Source organism: Sebastes fasciatus, chromosome 8, assembly GCF_043250625.1.
Source record: "Sebastes fasciatus isolate fSebFas1 chromosome 8, fSebFas1.pri, whole genome shotgun sequence".
In the NCBI taxonomy this organism is placed as follows: domain Eukaryota; kingdom Metazoa; phylum Chordata; class Actinopteri; order Perciformes; family Sebastidae; genus Sebastes; species Sebastes fasciatus.
This window is the reverse complement of record NC_133802.1, coordinates 1,859,378-1,883,471: the sequence shown is the minus strand read 5'-3', so window position 1 is coordinate 1,883,471 and position 24,094 is coordinate 1,859,378. Positions and strand designations below refer to the sequence as shown.

Genomic DNA, 24,094 nt, shown 5'->3' with positions numbered 1-24,094 from the left:
GTAGAATCAGAGACATAAAAGCCGTGAAATCCATCAATCACATGGGGCACCGACACACCCATCGCCACAGAAGCGAACGGGGCTGAGCAGTGAAACCAGAGATGCCTCTAAAGTAGGCCATCAACTATTCATTCTGTTGTGATGCGCCTACACCTATCAGGTGTGATGCAGGCTGTACGGATTTCATCTGGCTTTAGCTTCCGCTTGTCTTTACAGGAATCACTGTTCACCTCAGAGCCATCAAACAGATTGCTCGGAGGGAAGACTGCCTCCATGCATATTTCATGACGCTAGTCCACTTTTGGGAAAGCTCATCAGCTGTTTTAGAGATTCTGGTGACAAGCAACCAAGACTTACACTCTACACCGAAAGGGATCGCTGTAGTGTTTAAAGATTAATCAGTGTAGTGACTTATTAAGAGTCCTCCTGTAATGGCTTTACTGACCCGCTGTCTAAGTGACACAGCATAAGGAGGACTTTACGAGTTATCTATCCAAACAAGCGTTGTTAAAAGCCTCCACTACATAAGCAAAGAGCGGCGACAAGCCTTTGAGCTGGGATATCCGTATTGTAATTACAAATAAAGAAGCCAGCCAGAGAGTGGGATGATCAGTCATTTATTAAAGTATATAAAACAGTACAGTTCATGTCATTGATTTTTAACACACTCACACTTTCAATCTCTCTCTTTGTAACCTACTTCCATGCATTTGCTCAACTCTCATACTTAAGTGCTTTATGCATAGTGCCAGGTTTATAACACCACTACTCCATAAATAAACCACATGAAATTGGCAGTAATCACTGACTTACTAATTCAACTAAAGGACAAGGCAGCTGCTTTGTCTTCCTCCACCACACACACACACACACACACACACACACACACGCACACACACACACACACACACACATCCGGTATATAGATTCTTAATCACTGTAACTGAGTTAGTTCATATTCAGATTGACAGAAATTCTGTATGCATTAATGGTCCTATATGGATTAAATGCGACTGTAAGGAATAAATCAATCTAATTTTGCATTATTTGTGCCTTCATTCAATATTAAAAGAGTTGATCAAAAGCATTAATTTTCCTATTTGATGTTTGTTTTTGCAATCCAGTACAAGCCCACAAACATATTGAGTGTGAAAATTGACCCAATAGTTGAATCAACAATTTCCTGCAAACTAACAATTATTTTCTGTACTTTCCGACCTGATTAAATGGTACATCAGAAAAATGCCCACCACAATTTCCTCGAGCCCAAGAAAACATCTTCAAATTGCTTTTTTTGTCCGACCAACAGTAACGTAACAGTAAAGTCAATCCATCATCAAATGTTTGTAGATTTTACTTGAAAAATTACTTTTCTTATCATTTCAGTTCCAGTCTTAAAAGCGCTAAATGCAAGATTGGGAGCATTTCTGTTGCCTCCGCACAGCTCTCAACATGGAGATGGCTGAGTCGGCAGCTAGTAGCAAAAGCGCTAACAGTGATAACAAAGACAACACTGCTGACAGAGCAAACAGTTTTTACCTGGGGGGAACCGGAAGGTGGGTGCTACATTTCCGCAACGGCGCTGTCAGCGTTATCAGCTGTAACCGCTGTATGAGAGCAGTGCAGCGCAGCGCCCGGCGATGTCAACAAAGCATGGAGAAGCTCGGATTACAGCAACTTCGGGGTCTGAGAGGTGAAGCTACCACGGCGTTGTCCGGTCTGGGTGTTGTCCGTGTTTTCGTATGAGAACTTTAACCCTTTCACAGTGTGTTTTCAACTCATGGAAGTTAATTACAACATTTTGGTCCCCTATAAACATCTTATTCAGCGTTCGGTTGTACTTTGCTCAACCCTCTCGTGTCACTTCTGGTTGCAAATAACCAAGATGGTGACGGCCAAAAATCAAGATGGTGACGGACAAAATGCAGAACTCTTCAAAGGCTTCAAAAGGGCAGTCCACAAACTGGTGGGTGACATAACAGTGACTCTGTTGACTTCTTATATGGAGTCTATGATTACAACACACACAGAGGGAGGGCAACTTCATTCTCTGCTCAGGTAGACATTACTTCACTATATCTTTGCATAGCAATAGCTGTTTGCTGCTATGTTAATTCTCTGGATAGAGCACCTTTAACAAAAATAAAAACATCACAAGCTTCACAAATGGGTTGTTTTGCAGGACTCCTGTATTGGATTGCATTATATTGTACAGTTGTTGCTGTTATTGTGTCAATCACCTGTAAACGAGCATTGAATGCTCATGTGATCTTTGATGTTGCAGTTGTATCACCGGTTAGACCCGGATACATTGTGCATGCACCTGCTTAAAGCATTTCAAATAGTTTTCTATGAGCACTGAGCAATTAAGCAGTGAAATTGGCACCTCATTCTTGATGTTGTGGAAATGTGGTCAATATATATCCTATATATGTCCTTTTTTTCTAGCAGAGGGATGTGGTGAATTATTCATCACTTGTTTTGTTTTTGAAATGCTGTAAACAGATCAACAACAGACATGATAAATATTCAAGCTTGAAAACTTAAAGGAATAGTTTGACATTTCACACTTATTTGCTTTCTTGCAGCAAGTCATATCTGCCAATATGAAACTGGAGCGTGGTTAGCTTAGCTTAGCACCATCAGCCACATAACCCCCTTAAAGGGACTGTTTGTAACTTTCTAAGCTTATAAATGTAGCGGATCGGCACACATGCGCGCTCGCATATGCGTGCTCGCGTGTGACCGCTGTCTCGTCTCCTCTGCCTGCTCGCCTTCACTCAGACAGCGCGCGCGTTCTCGCGTACTCGCTCCACCTCTAGACGTGAACGCGCGCTCACTCCTCACTGCAGAAGAGTTAGTTTAGCTCTGAGAATATCTAGTGAATGTACAGTGGACGTTTGTGCAGAAATAACTGCTGCAGCTCCTCCAGACCAACAGAGATTTCCCGTGTCTTGGGAAGTAACGGGGCTCCGCAGAGAGAAATGTTACCGTCTCGTTACCGACCGGTTGCCGGTGTCTTCCTGCTCTCTCCGGCTGCGGGCGGAGGGAGACGAGTTTCTCGCTGGGGAGCCCCGCTGCCTCAGCCTGTGCTGAGGCAGGAGAAGCAAACACAGTATCAGCATTGATTCATGGAGAGACCTTCGTCTGGTCAGCTAACATTACTGCCAAGCAGCTGAAATATGGAGTGATATTGTGGTTTTAGCTGACGTGTGTCGCCTCACTGTTTTGAGCAATGCTCGTTCATGTCCATTTAGAGCGAGCACAAGCACGAGCCCAACGCTGACTTTCGTTGATTTCACGGCCACAGGTGTCGCTGGTAAGAAGCATTTCTGAAAGTTACAAATAGTCCCTTTAAAACCACAACTTGTTATTTTTTACACTTTGGTTTTTGTATAGATTAAATGAACAAAATATATAACATTAGTGAGCTTTAGAGGTGCTGGTATGCAGATTTTAGTTTTCCTCTCGTGTCTTTATTCTAAGCTGAGCTAACCAGCTGCTAGCTGTTCATATTTAGCGTACAGATATGAAAGTGCTATCAATCTTCTGTTCTCTCGGCAAGAAAGCGAATAAACGTAATTCCCAAAATGGCAAGCTATTCTTTTAACACATTAACATATAATTAAATGTGCACAAATGGTAAAAAAAGAAGAAGAATATGTTAAATCAAAGAACAGAAGTTGAAATGAAGAGCATTAAGTCTCCACAATCTCAGTAACATTGGGTTTTAATCCTTGTTACACCTGCTGTAGTAGCTGAATATGGTATTGTCTATCCACCTGCGGAATTTGGACACAGCAGTGTAGACTCCAGGAAACTGGGCATCGGCACATCCCACCCCCCAGGACACCAAGCCATAGACCCGGCCGTCACATACGAGTGGACCCCCAGAGTCCCCCTGAACCAGCAAGAGAGAAGGGGACATCAGGGATGACATGATATTCTTCCAGGCTTCCAAATAGAGTCATGTTTTACTGAACAGGAAACTTAAAGCTAGGGTTGGTAGTGTTCTTCAAAAACATCTTTTGTTATATTTGTTGAAATTCACATCACATCCTGACAGCAATCAATAAATCAAATGCTAGGACAAAAAAAAAGAAAAAATCTTCCGGTATTTGTGGCTGTCGCAGGACTGTAATAAACCTGTCTGTCTGCCTGCATGCACTCTGCCCGTGCACTTATTGTGCGTCACCGGAGTCTTACGCAAGCTGCTAGCTTGCCAGCTGTGAGTACTAACAATAGCCATGTTAGTTGTTTATGTTTGTATTGATAGTGTTGGGGGAGTGTCTTTGGAGGGAGTGTCTCTGAAGGAACAGGCTGTCAATGTTGCCGACGTGGCAACTTTCTCGCTAGATTTAGCGACCTTTGGAGCTCGTGCTGCTAGTTACTTTTATTGGAAAAGAGTTGACAACACTGGGCTGGGATTTTAGGTTGGATAATTCTTAAAATCTAGCGTACTCTTGCTTGTTTCTCAAGATTACCAACCCTAGTTTTAAAGGGTGTGATATTTTATATTTTCCTTATTGTCAAAAAACCTGCGGAAAGACAAAAACCAACACTGAATTGATATTAGGTATCGTCTGTGTAGCCACAAGCAGAAATAGCTTATTCCTTTGTGCCATAGAGCTCCATTTTTGTCCAATTGTTGCCCTCAGTGACAATGTTTCTTAATTTCAATGAACATAAGCACTGTACTTAATTTAGACTCAACCCCCATACACCATCCTGCTGCCATAAACATTCACTATTGCACCAAATGTGTTTTAATCCACAGCTGAAAATAGTCCCAAAAAATGCACAATTTACTCCTGTTGAGTGCCATTTGCTAAAAACTACAGTGCCCAGGTGTTTTAGGAAATTACTGAGGCTTTTTCAAAAAGGGCACTATATATTTGAGACCAGTGGTGAAAGAAGTATTCAGATCATTAAGTAAAAGTAGCAATACCACAATGCAAAATACAAGTTAAGGTTGTGCATTCAAAATGTTACAAAGGTAAAAGTACATATGTGGCCTAATAGTAGTGAGATGTCCTTAAAGTATTAAAAGTAAAAGTAGTCATAACGCTTTGTTTTATCCATTTGTCAGTTACTGTTCAGCCTAGTCGCACAGAAAGGCATATGAATGACACGATAATGTGCAAGACATTTAGTGTGCAATAAGAACGCTGCTCTTACTTTTGGCATGTCATTTATACGCCATGTCTGTACTGACATCCGCGTAAATATGCTACAATCAGAGCTAGTGACGTAGAATAAAAAGTGAGACTGCTTAAAGTAGGTGGGAGGGGAGGTGGATGGGTCTAAAAAACACTGTGTCCAACAAACACAGGACTTTCAACCAGGAGACCGGTGTTCGAGGCCGGTGTTCGAGTCCGGTGTTTTGTTTTGTAAGCTACGTTAGTGACGTGTTTTTTAGTGACGTTTGCGACGTGTATTCCGTACTTATGTTAAGTTGTTTCCGTACGTATTTTACTTAGTTTACGTACTTATTTTAAGCCCAACCATGACGTTTTTCCTAAACCCACCTAAGTGGTTTTGTTGCTTAAACCTAACTGCGAATCTTAAGTCAAGTCAAGTCAATTTTATTTGTATAGCCCAAAATCACAAATCACAAATTTGCATCTGCTAGTTGAGGTGGAAATAACTTCAGTGGAGTAAACAGCAATCTCCAAATGGTGACATATCCACACACACGGAGTAAAACTAGGTCTTACCTGACAGGCGTCCTTCCCACCAGTACTGAAACCAGCACAGATCATGTTTTCTGTGATGTTGCCGTTGTAGGACTCACTGCTGTTGCATTTCACTGTGGAGACGATGGGCAGCTTGACAGTGCGGAGGGTGGAGGGGATCTGGCCTCCATTGGGGCTGGTGTATCCCCATCCTGACACTCTGCACATTCTGCCCTCTGCTATGGAGGCGTCCTGCCGGGGCAGCAGAGCGATGGAAACGTAGCTGTTCAGATAGACCGGGGCCCTCAGCTGGAGACATGGTTGGCAGTGTGATCAGTAAACAGACTTAGTGACAGACAGAGTAACACCCTCCGAAAATATACCAGTAGTTTGCACACTGTACCTTTATAAGCATAATGTCATTGTTGGTGGTGGTGCTGTTGTACTCCGGGTGGGGAAACACATGCTGGGGCAGGATCTCTTGCTCTGTGCCCTCATAGATGCTCAGAGAATAGTCTCCTGCTACTATCATCATTTCATCTACCCTGCAGAGATAAAAAAAAAAAAAGCAAACCATTTTGTAATGCAGAGATAGCATGTCAGATAGTATTTGTAGGTTCTTGTTAATATTTTGTGATCTATCTGTCTGTTGAATCAGGAAGTCGACACACGTCGTCCATCTATATGTATGCAGTCTACGTGATAGATGAGTTGTTGCCATGGTTTGTGGCTCATTGAGTTACTGAAGTCGACAACCCGTCAGTGGAGTTGGACAAAAGAGGTAATGATGTAAGTTCCTTTTAACATTCTGATTGAATGATTCAGATATTATTTGCTACGCACCTTCACCAGCCTGCCTATTCAAATAAAGTGAGTGTCCCCAGGAAACTTCTTTTGTTTGGTGACTCAGTTCTGTGTACTTCTGTGAAGTTCTGTGTAGTTCTGTGACGTCTATGACGTAAAAAATCTCAAGATGGCTGCCCCGTATCTGGGATATTTTGGCTTCACTTTTGTACAGTGGGAGGAAGTGGAGACGCGTTGTCCATCTGTATGTACAGTCTATTCTCACAACATTTCAGCTCTCTACTGCCAAGGTATATACAGTATATATACATATATATATATATATATATATATATATATATTGATACATATATATATTGATACATATATAGTGTATAGTCCAATAATAGTGACTCCGCACTGTTATTGAACTACTCACTATTGTTAATACAGTATCAGTATTTGAGGACAGAAGCTGTTGTTTGTCGACTGAAGTAGGCAAAACTGACATTCGGGAACTGTCATTTGATAAAAGGCCAATATCAGTTTGCTGATGTACTGCTGTAACCCTAGAGTCTAGCTTAAACACCAAACATTGTCTAAAATGATTGCTTCCTTATGAACCAAACTCTTTATTATCTTCCTGAAAGTGTGAGGCCTCGAGGCCGTCGTACTGTATGCTTGCATCAGATTCCCGTACCACAGAGCTCCATTGTTACTGGCATGCTTGTATCACTTTCATATGCTTTCTCTCAGTCTCGATAACTTGCAGAATTGACTATCTGATATGGCTTGAAATTACTGGATGCTCTCACAAAATCCTGTTTATACACACATTTACAGGCAGAGAAGTCAAGTTGAGGTCATCATATTTCAGTAGGCCTTTTGTTGTGTACAAGTTCTTTAGAATAAGCTGAATCAGGACACAGAGGTGTACTGTGACCTTACTTTATTATCCTGAGGTTATGTAGCTTTTATAGTCAGTGGAGGTAAATCAAAACAAGAAAAATGAGCTCACCCAACGTTACAGTGTGCTGCTGTGATTACCCAGTACTTATTTACCAAGGAGCCCCCGCACAAGTGCTGACGCCGTGTTGACTGTATCGACACGATGTACTTGATTGAATGTGGAACCGGAGCGTATCCTCCTACTATACGTCCCTGTCCCTGTTCCTGTACCACATCTTGACCTGCGACACGCACAGAGGGAAATAAAAAAGAGCTCAGATTGGATTTAGAGAGAGAAACACACATAACAGTCCATAAGGAGCAAACAGAGTTGTAACGTCATTACTGCAGTTGCAGCATCAGCAAGAACAATAGAGAAAACAACTTCAGTGCACAGAAGCTTCTGGCTTAGCAGATCAATGAAAAACAATCTCATCGCTGAGGTGCACTGATTCACAGCGAGGACGAGTCTGACCATCATTATCTACCTGATGTTAACACGGGAGTGGTACAAATCCTACTGTAAATAGCAGTGTTGGAAAGTACATTTACTCAAGTGCTGTACTTAAGTACAAATCTGAGGTACTTGTACTTTACTCAAGTATATTTTTTAGGGCTGTCAATCGATTCAAATATTCAATTGTGATTAATCACATGATTGTTCATAGTTAATCGCGATTAATCGCAAATTAATCGTACATATTTTATCTTCAAAATGTACCTTAAAGGGAGATTAGTCAAGTATTTAATACTCTTATCAACATTATTTTGGGGCACTTGGACTTGTGAACTCAGTATTTCTAGAATCCTGACCCTGACAATATCTAAACTGTAAACATTTGAAACTTTCTGTCTAAACCTCAGAGTATACATGACGGCGACTGAGAGCATCAGTGATGGAACAATACCCTCTCATTACTGTCCTAGATATATTGACCCCAAGCTATGATTAGCAGCAGTGGTGCGTGTGAAGAGCAAAAAGCGGTAACTCTATCTATACAGTATACATGGATGGATTGGGTTAGTGTGAGATACACATAGAGTAGGTGCATTAGAAAAGTGTTATGTAATGACCTTGAAACTGAACCTTGAACAATGTGTCTCCTATTGTGTGTAATGTGGGCTGAACTGAATAGAATCAAATGTAATATAACGTCTTCTTTTTGCTTACTGCGCATACTGCTTAACTGTGCATTGTAGCAAGTCAGTTATATGTAATTCACTGCATACTGCTGGTGTAGTTATAGCTGCATTAATGCACACAAATCTACTTTTTTTCCATATTCTCACAAGCTATAAAGTAAAGTCTTCAGCAATGTCTGTTGTGAAATTAAAAGTGCTTCTGTTCAGTCCCAGATCCTATAGATGCTTATTGGAGTCTCCTTTCACCTTTTATCTTTGTTATATAATTGCCATGCACAAAAGGAGGTGTTGGCCTCAATTACTTATTGTCATTTTGTTGTTTTGCCTTCATCTGTTGTTCCTGAGGTTTCAAATTCTTGAAGTGAAAAAGCACCCTTTTACTGACCTTTTTATTTCAAAAGCTCTTTATCTCACAAAGACATCTTTGATGCACCGAGTAACAATGTGCATGTTACGGGAATTTTAACCGTTACTGACTAGTTTTGAATGAAACTTTAAAATGTGAGCAAGAAGAATATCAAATTCTGGATGAATCAGGTGTATTTACAGTGGCTTTTCATCACAGAAGTGTCATTGTAAAGGACTTTACAAAGGCGAGCCTGACTAAATCTTACAAATATCACAAAACAAACCGACGTTGTGTCCACTTCACCACTGAAATATTCTCATCTTTTCATTTCAAGTACAATCTATGCCAATTTTGCCCTTCCCCTATTACTCTGTCAGTGCAATTTATGATTCAAAGCTGTGAGACGCTCAGTCATGCCCGGATGAAAATGGCTCTGAGACACACTTTTCTGTCAAAAGACCGTCTCAAGGGAGCATCAGGACTGCAAGTGCCACAGCTCAAAGGCAACTTTTAAAACGTTGATGGAAAAGGGATGCTAATAACATATTAGATACACATTCAGCCCTTGTAAACATTCAATTTATGAACCCCAAAACTGTCATGCATGTAACTTTTCAGGATGTTAAACAACATACAATGTATCCCAACTTTCCTGTCATTGTAACCCAACTTCACTTAAAGCCCTTTCATGCATAAATAAACTGTAAATTTAAGATAAAGAAGCTTGTACTTACAGTTTACAGCCAGGACTTCCAACATTATACAGAGCACTAAAGATGGCAGGTACATAGTGAGACAATGGGAAGACCGGTCTACACAGGGAGCTGGCTTGACTTGTGTGAAACTTTAACAGGAGGGCATTACATTCTCGGGTTTCTTAAATAGTTCCTATTTCCGTTACCATGGCCACCCTCTTGTTCTGGACCGATATATAATTGAAGCACCTCTGTCTCACCTCTTCCGTGACCTATTCAAGCTGTCCTGTACCTCTTCATCAGTGTTTAGACTATGTTAACCACCCAGTTAACTGAAAGCCCATTCACTGTCACACTGTCTTTATTGTGTTACCACTTTTATCATGTTATTGTATATTGATGTTGTAGCCCTGTCAGCTACGTCCAATATTTGACATATTGCAGCTTTATTGAAGCTCTTGATACTGATCAAATGGGCTGCTGTGGTACTAAATGAAAGGAGGTACAGTAAGGGTCTCTGCAGCTCTTCATCACCGTACCGTCTCCCCTCACTGATTTCCCCAGGAAGGATTAATGAGGGTTTCTGACTGATGACAAGCAGCAAAAGCTTTTGTATCTGACCGAGTCGAGCTAGCGTTGCCGCTCCACATCTATTCTAGGACCGGGTGTCATTAAAAATGGAGCACGGCTCAGGCAGGTCTCATCACTGCTACAATCCCTCTGTGGAGTTCCTGACCTCTCTGGCTAATAGCCCTCTATGTCACCCTCCCTGCTACTGATAGCTATAGCCGCGCTCTCACATCCCCAGAGTGCTGACCGCTGCCTTTTTTTCCGCATGACCCACTCCTCAGTCCAAGTGCTGTCATCATCGCACGCAGCTGCCAGCTCCCCGTTCCCCGTTCTCACATTCATCTGTCTGGCCCCGGAATGAAAGGTCATAATCACAAGGCTCTAATCCCTAAACTCCCCTCTTTGTATAATTCTCGTCTCATTATCAATACAGGCTTTTCTTGTTCCATTCAGTTAAGAGGCATTAAATGTCTATCAGAACAGCGGCATTTGATTTTATGACATCTGTAAGTCTTGACAAAGATTGTAGCTCCTCCTGAATGATATTAAATGTGCTTGACGATGGAAAGTAGTGGGTGTTGTTTTTACTGTTTTTTACTACTAACCAGAAAAGTCACTTAAAAAATAAATAATTCACGACTCTGTGACAAAATGTTTCACTGGAGAGGAGGCATTTAGATCCTGAGATAATCTTGGCTTACAGTCTTTAGACTGGGGTGATGTTATCAGTGCCAGTATCACTGTCATCACTTCTCGAACAACACCATGACTCAGCGCTGGCTTCCTGATGCATTTCCTCCTGGGAAAAAAGGTCTTGAAGGTGCTAAGCGCGAAATTGAGAGCATATTTATTGCCTCAACGTCTCTCAACATGGCGACGGCTGAGGCTGGCAGCTAACTGTGCTAACAGCACTAACAGTGCAAACGCTTCCGCAATGACACCATCGGTCGGGACGCGTTATCAGCTGGAACCGCTGTATGAGAGGAGTGCAGAGTGGCGGCCATGAGCTAGCCAGTGGGGCACGCTCACATGCACCAACATGTACTAAAAGCATGCGCGGTCGGCCCGACGATGTCAACAAAGCACGGAGAAGCTCGGATTACAACACGCACAGAGGGAGAGTAACTTCATTCTCTGCTCAGGTAGACATTACTCCTCTATATCTTGACATAGCAAATAGTTGTTTGATGCTATATCAATGCTCTGAATGTCAAATACAGAACCTTTAAGTTACAAATATATTCAGCTAGTCAAAGGGGAATTCCTATTATGTATAAATAGATGATTTTACTCAATCTCAAAATACTGGGTGCAGTAATGCAGTAAAAGTTCATTTAAAAAAACAAAACAAAAAAACATTTAAAGGCACTATTTGTAACTTTCAGAAATGCTTCTTAACAGCGACACCTGTGGCCGTGAAATCAATGAAAGTCAGCGTCGGGCTCGCGCTTGCTCGCTCTAAATATACCTGAACGAGCATCACTCAAAACAGTGAGGCGACACACGTCAGCTAAAACCACAATATCACTCTATATTTCAGCTGCTTGGCAGTAATGTTAGCTGACCAGACGAAGGTCTCTCCATGAACATGATTTAGATCTGATCCTAGTGTTGGCTTTTCCTGCCTAAGTGCAGGCTGAGGCAGCGGGGCTCTCCAGCGTGTCTCCCTGCTCTCTCCGCCCGCAGCCGGAGAGAGCAGAGGAGACACCGGCACCCGGTCGGTAACGAGAAGACAACGTAACTCTCTGCATAGCTCGGTCACTTCACAAGACACGGAAAACCTCTGTTGGTCTGGAGGAGCTGCAGCAGTTATTTCTGGCACAAACGTCCCCTGTGCATTCACTAGATATTCTCAGAGCTAAACTAACTCTTCTGCAGTGTGGAGTGAGCGCGCGTTCACGTCTAGAGGTGGAGCGAGCTGAGCTGTCTGAGTGAAGGCGAGCAGGCAGAGGAGGAGGGTACAGCGGCTACACGCGAACGCGCATATGCGAGCGCGCATGTGTGACGACCCGCTACATTTATACGCTTACAAAGTTACAAATAGTCCCTTTAACCTGCCTTAATAATTTTGGCCGATAGCAAGTCAAGTTTCACCATTTAAACTAAGAAATGTCTTAGCGAGGAAAGATTTAAGTGAAGTGTAAATTAGTTGCTTGGAATCATCTGTCCAATCGAATGCAATCAACTAGGTACAGGAAGTCACTGTAGCATCAAGCTGTAACATAACATAAAATAAAAATTTTGGGGGGGCAAATTCAGTCAGCTAGGTTTTAAAAATGGCTGCTGCTCCTCCCCATGTGATCCCCATCTGATCAGGATGCCTTCTGATACCTAATGTCTCTGTCACCTCCCTGTGGAGGCACTCTGGAAGGAGGAGGAGGATGAGGAGGAAACAGACACATTACATATATCCCAGGTTCCCTGGAAATGCCTCAGGCCCCCCCAGGAAGAAATGGACGACGTGGCTCTGTGCTCGGGTGTATCTTGGTTATACCGTGCTGAGCCTGCTACCACTGTGACCCAAATCAGATAAATAAAGTATTGGTGTAAAATTACCAAAATGATGTTTTAAATCAGGCAATATATGATTACAGCATAGGTAACCAGGTCTAGAATCTGATCAAGCATTTGGGGGCAATTTTTGGTGCGTCACAGTTCGTAGTAGTTGTAGAACCATAGAAGTGGTCGTTGCAGTTGTAGTAATAGTAGACTTATTATCAGTTGTTATTACTATAATATAAGTTTTATTACGGTCGGCACTGTTCGATTGGGTTCGACCCACTGGCCAGCTTGGGCCCTTATGTGTGGAGTTTGCCCGTCTCTCCTCTGGGTCCTCCAACTTCCGGGACGGCCATCTGCCTCGACCGGTTGGGTTAATAGAGAGAGAGAGAGAGAGAGAGAGAGAGAAAGAGAGAGAGAGAGACCCAGCAACAACAATAATAGCACAACAGCTATAATAATAATAATAGAAATAGGACTCATAACAATAATAACAGTAGCGATGGGTATAATAGAATGTTAATTGTAATAGCAGTAATAATAGCAGAAATAATAACAAAAATATAACAACTTATATTAACAACAGCAGCAGTGGATATAATAGAATAATAATAGCAGTAATAATAATAGTAATATGGCTAATAATAATGATAGTAGTAGTGGGTGTCAAGTAGGGCCATGGCAGCAGGCGCAACTTTGATCCATGGATATCTACCCCAGCATAACTGCTATAGGCAATTCATAGATCATATTATGTCTTTTACCCGGTTTTGATCAGTTGCATTGTGGTGTTATATGCAGACAAAATCATTATCACAGCCAACCACAAGGTGTATTAATGTCTGTAATGAAAAGCTTTTTTAATTACACTTTCAAATTGAGATGTTTTGTGTTGATCTGTAAATGAGACACACATTTGTGTATGAATATAACATTAACCAATAAACCCAAAGTGCACTGCTGTTGATTGGTCAGGTTCTTTAATTCAACAATGCAAATACATTTATCACTGTGACTCTTTTTAAATATATATATATATATATATATATATATATATATATATATATATATATATATATGTACAGTATCCACTACAGACACGCGAGAATATCAATCAAATTAGTCCGAGCGAATTTTATCCATACATCACACAACCAGGTGATGGTGGTGACTGCTTAGAGGCGTTCCCATCCCAAATACCTCCATATCCCAAGGTGCAAGCAGCAAACTAGAGCTTACAAACAGACATAATACACAAGAGCACTTTAGCTTTGTCAAGTAGTAGGTCAGTTTCATTGTTGCAGCGTGAGATGGTCGCAGTACAAAACAAGACGAAAAGATAATTTAAACAAAAGGTTTGAACAAGGATACGGTTACTCTATAAAAGGCAACTGGAGAGCATTGGTCCCACCAGTTGGAGATGCTCTGAACGGCGCTGTGTTTGGGCTTACAGGTAAGTAGAACCCTTAATGATTAATATTCAAGGGCCTACCCTCTATTACCAGTATATTTATGTAATATATGTTAAAATTGTAATACTATTAATTTAGTTTCGAAATGAAATGATGGTGATTCAGCAGAGTAGAATAGACTGTTACCAGTCAGTAGTACGATTTAGCCAGTGATTTCAGAGGAAAGATGTGAACTTCAGTAATTTGAAGCAAAATCTATAATCTACAAAATCCCTTTCGGTGTTATAGATAGTCAACTGAGAAGAAATAAGGCAGCAAAGTTGCACATGTGTACAGCCTAACCATAATCTGCATTCACTTTCTGTTATTTCACACCAACATAATTGGATTTTATCAGGGTTGTCAGAGTAATTAAATTAACTGGCACATTATGTACTGTGTATAGAAACTTCTAAAAGTCATGTTTCTGCATTACAGATGATAAGTGAAAACATGGCTCCGCTGCAAAGCCCTACTGTGCTGTTGTTTTTGGCATTCTTGGTATCAGGTGAGTTCCTCAATCACTAAATTTGGGTGCACAATAAAAAGTATGAAATCCTACTCGAGATGTGGAACCATGTTGAAAGGAACTTTCACAGAACACTGACTGACCCTGAGGGTGAAAACAAGAAATGTATGTATGTCAGGAGTAACGGAGATACCCAAACTGTGCTGACGTGGCCCTGAGACTGCCTCCAACCTCTCTTTAAGATTATAAAGACCGTAGAGCACAGGGCCGGCTGAAGGCATAGGCCATATAGGCGGTTGCCTAGGGCGCTACCTTCTGGGGGTCGCTGGTCGCCCTCTAAAATTAATAATAATATTATTTTTTTTGTTTTTAAATGCCATTGGGCACTCCTCCTCATTTACTGCATTAAGGTCACAAATGAACAACAAAAAGAAACACACTTTTCACCCCTGTAATTCTCTTTCTCACACTTTTCCATCTGCCTGGCAGTAGGGGTGTAACGATACGTTTTTACAACGACACGATACAATACGATTTCCATGGTTCCGATACGATTCAGGATGATATTTGGCTCACCTAGAGCGATACCATACGATACGATTCAATGATTTGAAATCGATACAGTTACTTTTTTTTGCCAAAAATTCAGTCAGTGTGACTGTGAAATAAATATGTGATACTGGACAGAGCAGGTCAGGATTCCTCAAAGTTTTTCTTGCAAGGGAATCAGGGATAAATTAATTATGGATATAAACAAGTAAACAACGATTAATGGCAAATACATACACCTTTTATTTGAAAATAATAAAAAGTGCAACTGCAGGACCTGCTGATTCTCAAGATACAAGGCAGTGCAATATTTAACAAAGAATATAATAAACCAACTTCTATTCAAGTTAAATGAACAGTGGTTTAACCTGCTGCTTCTGTCCTCATTTTCAATATAAACTGTAGATCAGGGGTCTTCAACGTTTTTCAGGCCAAGGACCCCCAAACTGATGGAGAGATGGAGCAGGGACCCACTACTATATTTATTGTATAAAATTGTGTTTTATATTAAACTGGGCCTAGTGCCATGTATAAATGTACCTTGTTATTGTGCATTCAATACTAAGCTATTCAAATAATACACAGGTTCATATAATCATATTTTTATTTTAAACATGCGCAAGGTACAGTGAGTAGATAAATTGTTATAAATAATAATAATAAAAAAAAAAAAAATTAATAATAAGAAAATTTCGCGACCCCCCTGCAGTACCTCCGCGGACCCCCTGTTGAAGACCTCTGCTGTAGAGCAATAATACAGAGATCAACCACTGATCGTGATCAAATAGCTGATAGTGATCAAACAGCTTGGGACAATAATCATTCCTATACAAACGCTGGTTAAATAATGTGCTTATTGTAATCAAATAGTCCACCTACAGTGTTTATTTAGGGTATTTTCATACATGAAAAAACATCTTGAAAAACTTTTTTAAACTATGTTAGACTGACGTTAGTTGAATTTCTGTTTTGTTTTTTACTTTACTCCCATCACTTGTCGTGATAATTCACCTCGCGGACCGTCTGCTCTCCGGCTGGATACGCGAGGCTGATTCTGCGTTCACATACAGTAGATATCATGACGGGGAAAAGGAAAGTCATTTTCTCTGAATGAAAAACCGACAGCGCACGGGGAAAGCTCCTTTGGGTGAAGCCGACAGGCCCCTGTCTTCTGCAGACCGACGCTCATCTCCCTCCAGCCGCTACCTGGTGAGAGAGGAGGAGCTCCATTCGTCTGCATGCACGACATAGATGCGCGCTAGCGCTGCAGAGAGCAGAGCTGGCAGAACCGGAGTTACGTTTAACATTTCTTTACTAATACTAATTCATTACTAATTCATATAACGTTTGTCGTCCTTTAATACAAGGTGCAAATCCTTAATATCGATACAATCGATTTTTGCGTTTCAAATCGATTTTATATCGATATACGTCTCCCGTGAAGGACAACTTGCCAAGTACCTATCGATGTAGTTGTATCTTAGGAATATAAATCGATATATCGATATAGTGGATGAATCGTTACACCCCTACCTGGCAGCACTTATTTGTTATTAAAAGTGTAAATTGTAGTGAAACCAACAAAATACTTTTAAGCCAACCAAATCACGGACCAATTTTTTATTTATAATATGATAAATATAGTTATCAGTTATTTATGTGGGGGGGGGGGAGGAATCCGAATTCCGCCTCGGGCACTAAAATGGCTAGATAGATAGAGCATTAAATATGAAACACATTTGACATTTTTTGTAAACAAAAATAACTCACACGGCACCTATTCTCACTGTGTACAGAGGCATTTGCAGATAGGATCATAGGGGGTCAGGAGGTCAAGCCGTACTCTGTCAAATATCAGGTATCCCTGCAGTACAAGTTTGGTGGGAGACACTACTGTGGAGGAACCTTAGTACACCGTCAGTGGGTGGTGTCTGCTGCCCACTGCTGGAAACCGTAAGTACTGACACAAGACACTAAAAGTAGCCAACACTGACGTTTTGAGATGTTAGAATAATTGAATGTTAGTATACAACGAGGAAAGAATTGTGACAGTAAAGATGTGATTTTACTGTATTTCATAGTTACAGTAAAGGGTAAATTCTGAAGCACCTTATGTCTGTTTACGGCCACCAGGCAGAGTCGGATGAGGGTGGTGTTAAGTGAACACAGCCTGGCGAAGAATGAAGGATTTGAACAGGAATTTAATGTCTCAAAGATATTTTATCACCGCCAATTTAACTACAAAACATTCAACAACGACATCATGCTTATCAAGGTGAGCAGAAGAGCCTGAAATAATGGAGCTCTTGACACATGCATACACTCTTAATTGTTCTTAATTGATGAATTGCCTGGTCAGCATATCTAAGCCCTAAGTTTGGTTTGTGTTACAGCTGAGTAGGCCGGCACAGCTGAACGCCCACGTCCAGCCAGCTGTTCTGCCGGATGAGAACGGTTCCCCTCAGCGTGGAGATGTCTGCACAGTGAGCGGCTGGGGTGTGACACAGATTTACAGTTACTCCCTCTCTCCTGTGCTGCGTTCTGTGGATGTGAGAATAACACCTTACTGCAATTATTACTACTGGGGGAGGATCACTCCAAACATGCTGTGTGCTGGCTCTCGATACGGTGGAAAAGATTCCTGCCAGGTACACAATTTTTCTTTCTTCTTTTCTGATGTATGTGTAGTGTGGTCTGTGTATTGGATGCTTGTGTTGAATGCTTTAATGAGTACCTAATCATGTTGCATAATGTTGTCTTGTATATTACATATCATTTTAATTCATATTTCCCTTTTTATTGCTCTGCATGCTGTGTATTGTATGCTTCTGCTGCATGTTTTAATTAGTGCAGTATAATGTAGCCTAATGTCCTGTTGTCCTGTGTACCAGTGGTGGAAAGTAGCTAAGTACATTTAATGTACTTGTACTCTACTTAAGTACAGTTTTACTTTACTTGAGTAATTACATTTTATGCTACTTTATACCTCTACTCCGCTGCTAGTAGTAGTGCAAATATTGTACTTTTTACTCAGCTACATTTATTTGACAGGATTAATTACTTTGCAGATTCACATTATTAATACAAAATATGAATCAACAAATATGATTAGCACCACATTTACCAGCTGCATGCATCAGTAATTATAATTGAATAATATAATATACATTATTCTGAAACTGGCTATTCTACACAATGAGTATACTGATACTACTACTGAATGATACTTTTACTTTACTTTACTTTTATTTGATGCTAATACTTCTGTACTTATACTTTACTAACATTTTGTAATGGAGTATTTCTACACAGTGGTATTGCTAGTTTTACTTAAAGGAGTTCTATACGGAGTTCAAAGCAAATCTAAGTTTGAGGGATTGCCTCCACACAGCTCTCAACATGGCGATGGCTGAGCTGGCGGCTATCAGCTAAAGGGGCTAACAGCAGGAACAGTGCAAACAACAGCAACACTGCTGACAGTGCTAACAGTGTTAACCTGGGGGAGAACCGAAGGGTGGGCGCTATGCTTTTGCGACAACGCCGCGGTAACCGCTATATGGGCGCAATGCAGAGCGGCGGCCATGAGCTAGCCAGTGGGGCACATAAACAGGGACTCACATCATGGATGTATAAAAATAACTGGATACAGTGGCGGAGGCGGGGCTCCGTTCATGAAAGTTGCTCAACTTTGACTCCCGAGTATAAAATTACCCGCATCTTCCGGCGACATTCCACATCCATGGAACCCATAGAGCAGGCACATTAGTGTTTCCTTTAACCCCGCCTCCCGACCCTCAGTCCAGCCTTGGTCTCAGTCTCATTCACGTGACCGAAGGAAGGAGAATAACTCTGGATTCGGCTATTAGAGCATTTTTTAGGACCTAATGATATAAATAAGGGCTAATCAAGTTGATTTACCTAAAAGAAATGATCCGCTAACATGCACATGTGGCCGGACCGGCTACATAAACAAAGCACAGAGAAGCTTGGATTACAACACACACAGAAGGAGAGTGACTTCATTCTCTGCTCAGGTAGACATCACTGTATCTTTACATAGCAAATAGTTGTTTGCTGCTATATTAATGTTCTGAATGTCCCATAGAAGACCTTTAAGTAAAAGATCTGAGTACTTCTTCCACCACTGCTGTGTGGGGCATGTTATCACTATTAACATTAACATCCCCTTCATGCGTGTATCCTATTTCTGTAACTATTTTAGCTTGTTCTTCAACTGCGATTTGCCTTGGTGATCCACAGGGTGACTCTGGTGGTCCTCTCATCTGCAGTGGCAAGTTCGAAGGCATTGTCTCTTGGGGTATCAGCTGCGCAAACCCATACTTCCCTGGAGTCTACACCAAAGTGAGGAAGTACGTCAGTTGGATCAACTGGATTATCGACCATAATACAGCATGAAGAGTGGCCACGATTCTTGATGAGCAGCCTGCAGAGGCAGGCTTCTAGATGTATTCATTTTGAAAAGGAATAGACGATTCACCACATTATTTTCAATGGCCTATTTCATTACTAATGACTTTCTCTGTATTTTTTATAGTACTAATTGTCAACTTCACACACTGAGTTTAGTTGCAGTTCATAATGTTGGGATATGCTAAATAGAGCCAGGGTTATCAGTCATTTCTAGATGTAAGGTTTCCTGGAAATGTGTTAACATGCACAATTCATTGATTTTCATTTGTTCATTGTTCTGATAGAGAAATAAGACACAGAAATAAACATTGTTATTATCATTATTACTTTTTTATTGTTATTATTATTATCATTATTATTATTATTATTATTATTATTATTATTATTATTATTATTATTATTATTATAATAATAATAATAGTAGTAGTAGTACTAGTAGTAGTACTAGTTGTAGCAAAGATGTTAAAGCAGCATTAATCAGTAGAGCTGGGCATCATACATTAGATCAGCACATAGCCTACGGTTCGCAAAAAGTCAAGACCACGCCCCTTTTTGGGGGAAATAATACCGAGGATCCCAGAGACTGCAATGCAATTTGACGTATTTTTGGATTGTAATTTTGACAAATTTGTATGCATTCATCTCTTGTTATACAAACATTCGTTTTATACACATGTCTAATAATTATTTTGCAATCTTGCCTGAACCTGAGCGTTGGCGATACCTTAATAAATGAAGGTTGATCGCCGCCATGTCCCTTCAGTCGTCCCCCGTCCAACACAGTGGCCGAATATTGCTTATCCATACATCTCTACATATCTGATTGAATCCTGTTAGGCTAAGTGTTGTCTGTAAATAACCAACATGTTAATAGTCAACTGTTTGATCTATAGGCTGAGATTTAGTTGGAGACGACAGTCTGATGCTGCTATAACGTTAATGTATGACGTATTACTGCAGCAGCCTCACACTCAAGCTAACGTTAGCTAGCCATGCTAGTCACTGTCACCAGCATCATTTAGCGATTCACCACACTGACAGTGAATATTCATGAATCGTATGCGCCTCAAATCTCAGCATGAAAGCCTCAGGTTAACCCGCTATACAACAGCTTTTCATCATTTTCCATTTTCTCTCCTGTGACAGCGAGTTTCTTTCCCCCAAATGGGAGCACAGCCTCGGCAATGACGCCATGCTGGTCTGGTCTATAGCTTGGAGCCATAAAGCCATGCTGGTCTGGTCTATAGCTTGGAGCCATAAAGCCATGCTGGTCTGGTCTATAGCTTGGAGCCATAAAACTCCTCTATTATATCCTTTTTAGGACATGGCAGGGGAACAAATTGGGAATCAGTGTTTTTGGATTTATTGTTTGTGCAACCAACTACACAGCAACTCTTCAGCATAGCGTTATTAATGTTAGCGGTTTGTTTAAAGTAGAAGTTGGAGACATGTTTCAACTTCTTCTGTTTACAATGTTACCGTCTATGAGGGACACGGTATTGGTTTCCCCCAAAAGGGGGCGTGGTCATTCGAGCCTACTCTGGATGACGTATTGCCGGTCTGATGTATGGTTAAAATCAATGATAATATTGAATTATCACCCAGCCCAATTTTTTTTTTTGTAATGTCATTACAAGTACTGCATGAATGATTAACCATCCACAGTGATATTAAAGAGGAGTTGTTTCTCTTGTGCTGACAGCTGTATTTGATTCTTCTCTTGCCTTGCCATCACAAGAATCAAAACAGCCGATGATGAATTAGATTCTCACACCCCGAATCAGCAACACCTGTCTTTAAAAAAAGCCAAGAATAAGACAACTGGATGAAAATTCTTTTTTCATGAGCCCTACAAGGCCAATAGAGGTTGATTTGTGTCCTAAGGGAGAGTTCAGAGTAGGAGCAGCCCTCATGGCAAAGAAAGGAGCGGTCAGTCATTATTTCTACTGACTGAATTTCATACAGCTGTCCGTGCATTTATAATATGTGTTCATGCATGTATGACATATATGATGCTTCTACTGATAGGCTACTGCATGTTTGCTGACACATTTATGGTTGATTATTTATTTTTTTTAACAAGTAAAAGAAAAACTGGCATCTTGTCTAAAACAATGTCTGCTGCTTATGTAGGTTAGTTGTATTAAACCAAAACTAACTTGCATACTGATATGGCTTACTATCCAGGAAGGCTGATCACATACAGCTGCGCTATACAATCATTCAATGGACTATACCAATGTGCACTAATCTGCAAGTGCAAGTTATATGCATACTTTACATGTTTGACTGTTTTTGAATGAATGCTATATAGTACACATACCAGTGTACAGAATCTAGGCATTGGTCTACATTTATGTCTGTATGGTACAAAAAATCAATTAGCCAATAAAATCAGTTCCTTTAAGTCAGATATTATGACTCGTGGCTTGTTTCACCAGAATCTGTGACCGAGATTCAGTTATGAACATAGTTTAGTTTGGTTTAGCTCTTAAGTTAGCAACTACTTAGCCCTGGAGCTATATAGCTGCATGTCTCCCCTTAAAGCTGCAGCAGGCAAGATTGGAGCAAATATGATTAAAAAAAAATTGAGTTTAGTTTTTAGTTTTATAAAACGGTCGCTATATCGTGAAAGTAGTACATGAAACAAGTAACCTGAAAAAAATCATGTTCCTCTGTTTCCTCCGGTGCTCCTAACGGCATCTGCAAGATTTCACATACCGTCAAACTAGGCCGCGCTGATCAAATATGAATCAACTGTTACTGTGTTACTATTTCTCACCGCAGATGTTCTCAGAATCATCTCGTAGTGCATGGTTTAGCTGTTTATCCGCTAACTAAATGAGAAAGTTTGTGACACCGCCACCATTGTGAAATCTGGTGAAGGAATGCCAAGTTCAGGTCACATGACCGGAGCATAGCCAATAGGAACGCCAAGTGATTGACAGCTGCCTCCGTTGAATGAACAGTCAATAGGAACGCTCTCTCTCTGAAATTACCTGTGATTGGCCAAAGTCTCCCGTCACGGGATAGATTTTTTAAAGCCTGAAAACAGAGCCATGAGGAGGAGCAGAAGTCTAGTTTTCTCTCAGAACACTTGAATTACAATATGCTGAATGGTTATTATGGAATTTTTGCCCAATGATGCCAAAAATATACTGCTTACTGCCACTTTAAGTTAGCAACTACCTAGCCCTGGATCTATAAAGCTGCATCTCTCCCCTTAAGTCTGCAACAGCAATCTGTAAATGTTCAACTATCATAATATGAGTTGAAAATTCAGTACTTTGAACCGTGCAGTGTATGTTGAAGGAAAAGCAGAAGAAAAAAAAAGCCTGGCATCAGTTGTCAATTTTCAACCTATTTACACATTCCACTAAATTCACACAATACTGTCTGGCTAGCCTATTGTGGTCTTTACTTATCATACTAAAGGGACAATAGGACCCATACACTTTAAGCTTAAAGTGATTTGTGTAATTTTGCAACTGAGGCCTCACGCATAGGCCTGTATATATGTCTATGAATATTTAGGTTGTTTGTCCATATAGGAATTAAAGGAAATGAATTAGCTGACAAGTGTGCAACGGAAGCCACAAAAACTAATCAGATTGACACCACAGTACCATTTAGTAAGACGGAAATGAAGACCACAATTAAGCATAAGCTGAAAAAAAGGTGGCAAAAGCAGTGGGAAGAAGGGAGAACAGGAAGGTGGTTATACAGTATTCAAAGAAAAGTAGGTAAATCATCAAATCATGTCTTATGATGAACTTGAACTAGTATACGGTAATGTTTGTGACCTTTTTTACATATAATCAACTCTGTGCAGCCTCAGATCTGGAAAAGGAAGCTATCATTATGTACAAAACAAAAGGCATGTTGCCCCTACATTAAGCATACAACATGGATGAATGAGAGAAAAATAAACAAGAAAATATATCAGTATTTCTGCTGCACCAGTAGCTATTCATTCTAAATGGGAAGATTTGTTAGATGTATCCCATGGGGGAAGGTATTTGCATGTATTTACACAACTTCTTTTGATGTCTCCATTAGAATTTTACAACTAAAACTAATCTTCAAATACTTGCCTACTAAGAAAATGCAAAAAAAAAAAAAAATGGGGCGTCCAACAATGTGACTTCTGTAGTTTCTTGGAGGAGGAAGAGGAGTCAGACATTCATTATTTTGGTATTGTAAAGAAGTTGCATTATTTTGGATTAAAGTTGAAAAGTGGATCTCAGTTTACAAATCAAATTTCTATAGTTGTCCTTTATCGATAATGTTTGGTGATTTAAGGGATGATGAAGGAAAAGACCTGAATATCGTTATTATCATTATGATGGGGAAAGCATATATATTTAAAGCTACAAAAAGACAGCAGTTAAACACTGAACATTTCAAAATGCTTTTGAAGCATCAGTGGGTTCTTGAGAAAGATGTTAATAGGAATAAAGATCAGAATATAATTTTTGAACGTGGGTGGGATACTTTGAGTCAGGGTGAAAATTGGAGTTAAACAAAAATTA

At 40.5% G+C, this 24,094-nt stretch overlaps 2 protein-coding genes across 2 annotated transcripts; one reads left to right on the top strand and one right to left on the bottom strand.

The window, feature by feature from the left end:
- Positions 1 to 2,319: 2,319 nt before the first annotated feature.
- Positions 2,320 to 9,769, bottom strand: LOC141772051 (trypsin). Its single transcript, XM_074642721.1, has 5 exons — positions 9,633 to 9,769; positions 7,477 to 7,648; positions 6,079 to 6,220; positions 5,718 to 5,984; positions 2,320 to 3,901 (listed from the first exon to the last, which is right to left on the bottom strand). The coding sequence occupies exons 1-5, from the start codon at positions 9,685 to 9,687 to the stop codon at positions 3,731 to 3,733; spliced, it is 807 nt and encodes a 268-aa protein (XP_074498822.1). The 5' UTR covers positions 9,688 to 9,769; the 3' UTR covers positions 2,320 to 3,730.
- Positions 9,770 to 14,092: 4,323 nt separating this feature from the next.
- LOC141772142 (trypsin-3) lies at positions 14,093 to 19,874 on the top strand. The gene is made up of 6 exons (XM_074642823.1): positions 14,093 to 14,115; positions 14,552 to 14,621; positions 16,928 to 17,084; positions 17,265 to 17,406; positions 17,525 to 17,779; positions 19,392 to 19,874. The coding sequence occupies exons 2-6, from the start codon at positions 14,552 to 14,554 to the stop codon at positions 19,545 to 19,547; spliced, it is 780 nt and encodes a 259-aa protein (XP_074498924.1). The 5' UTR covers positions 14,093 to 14,115; the 3' UTR covers positions 19,548 to 19,874.
- The last annotated feature ends 4,220 nt before the right edge of the window (positions 19,875 to 24,094 follow it).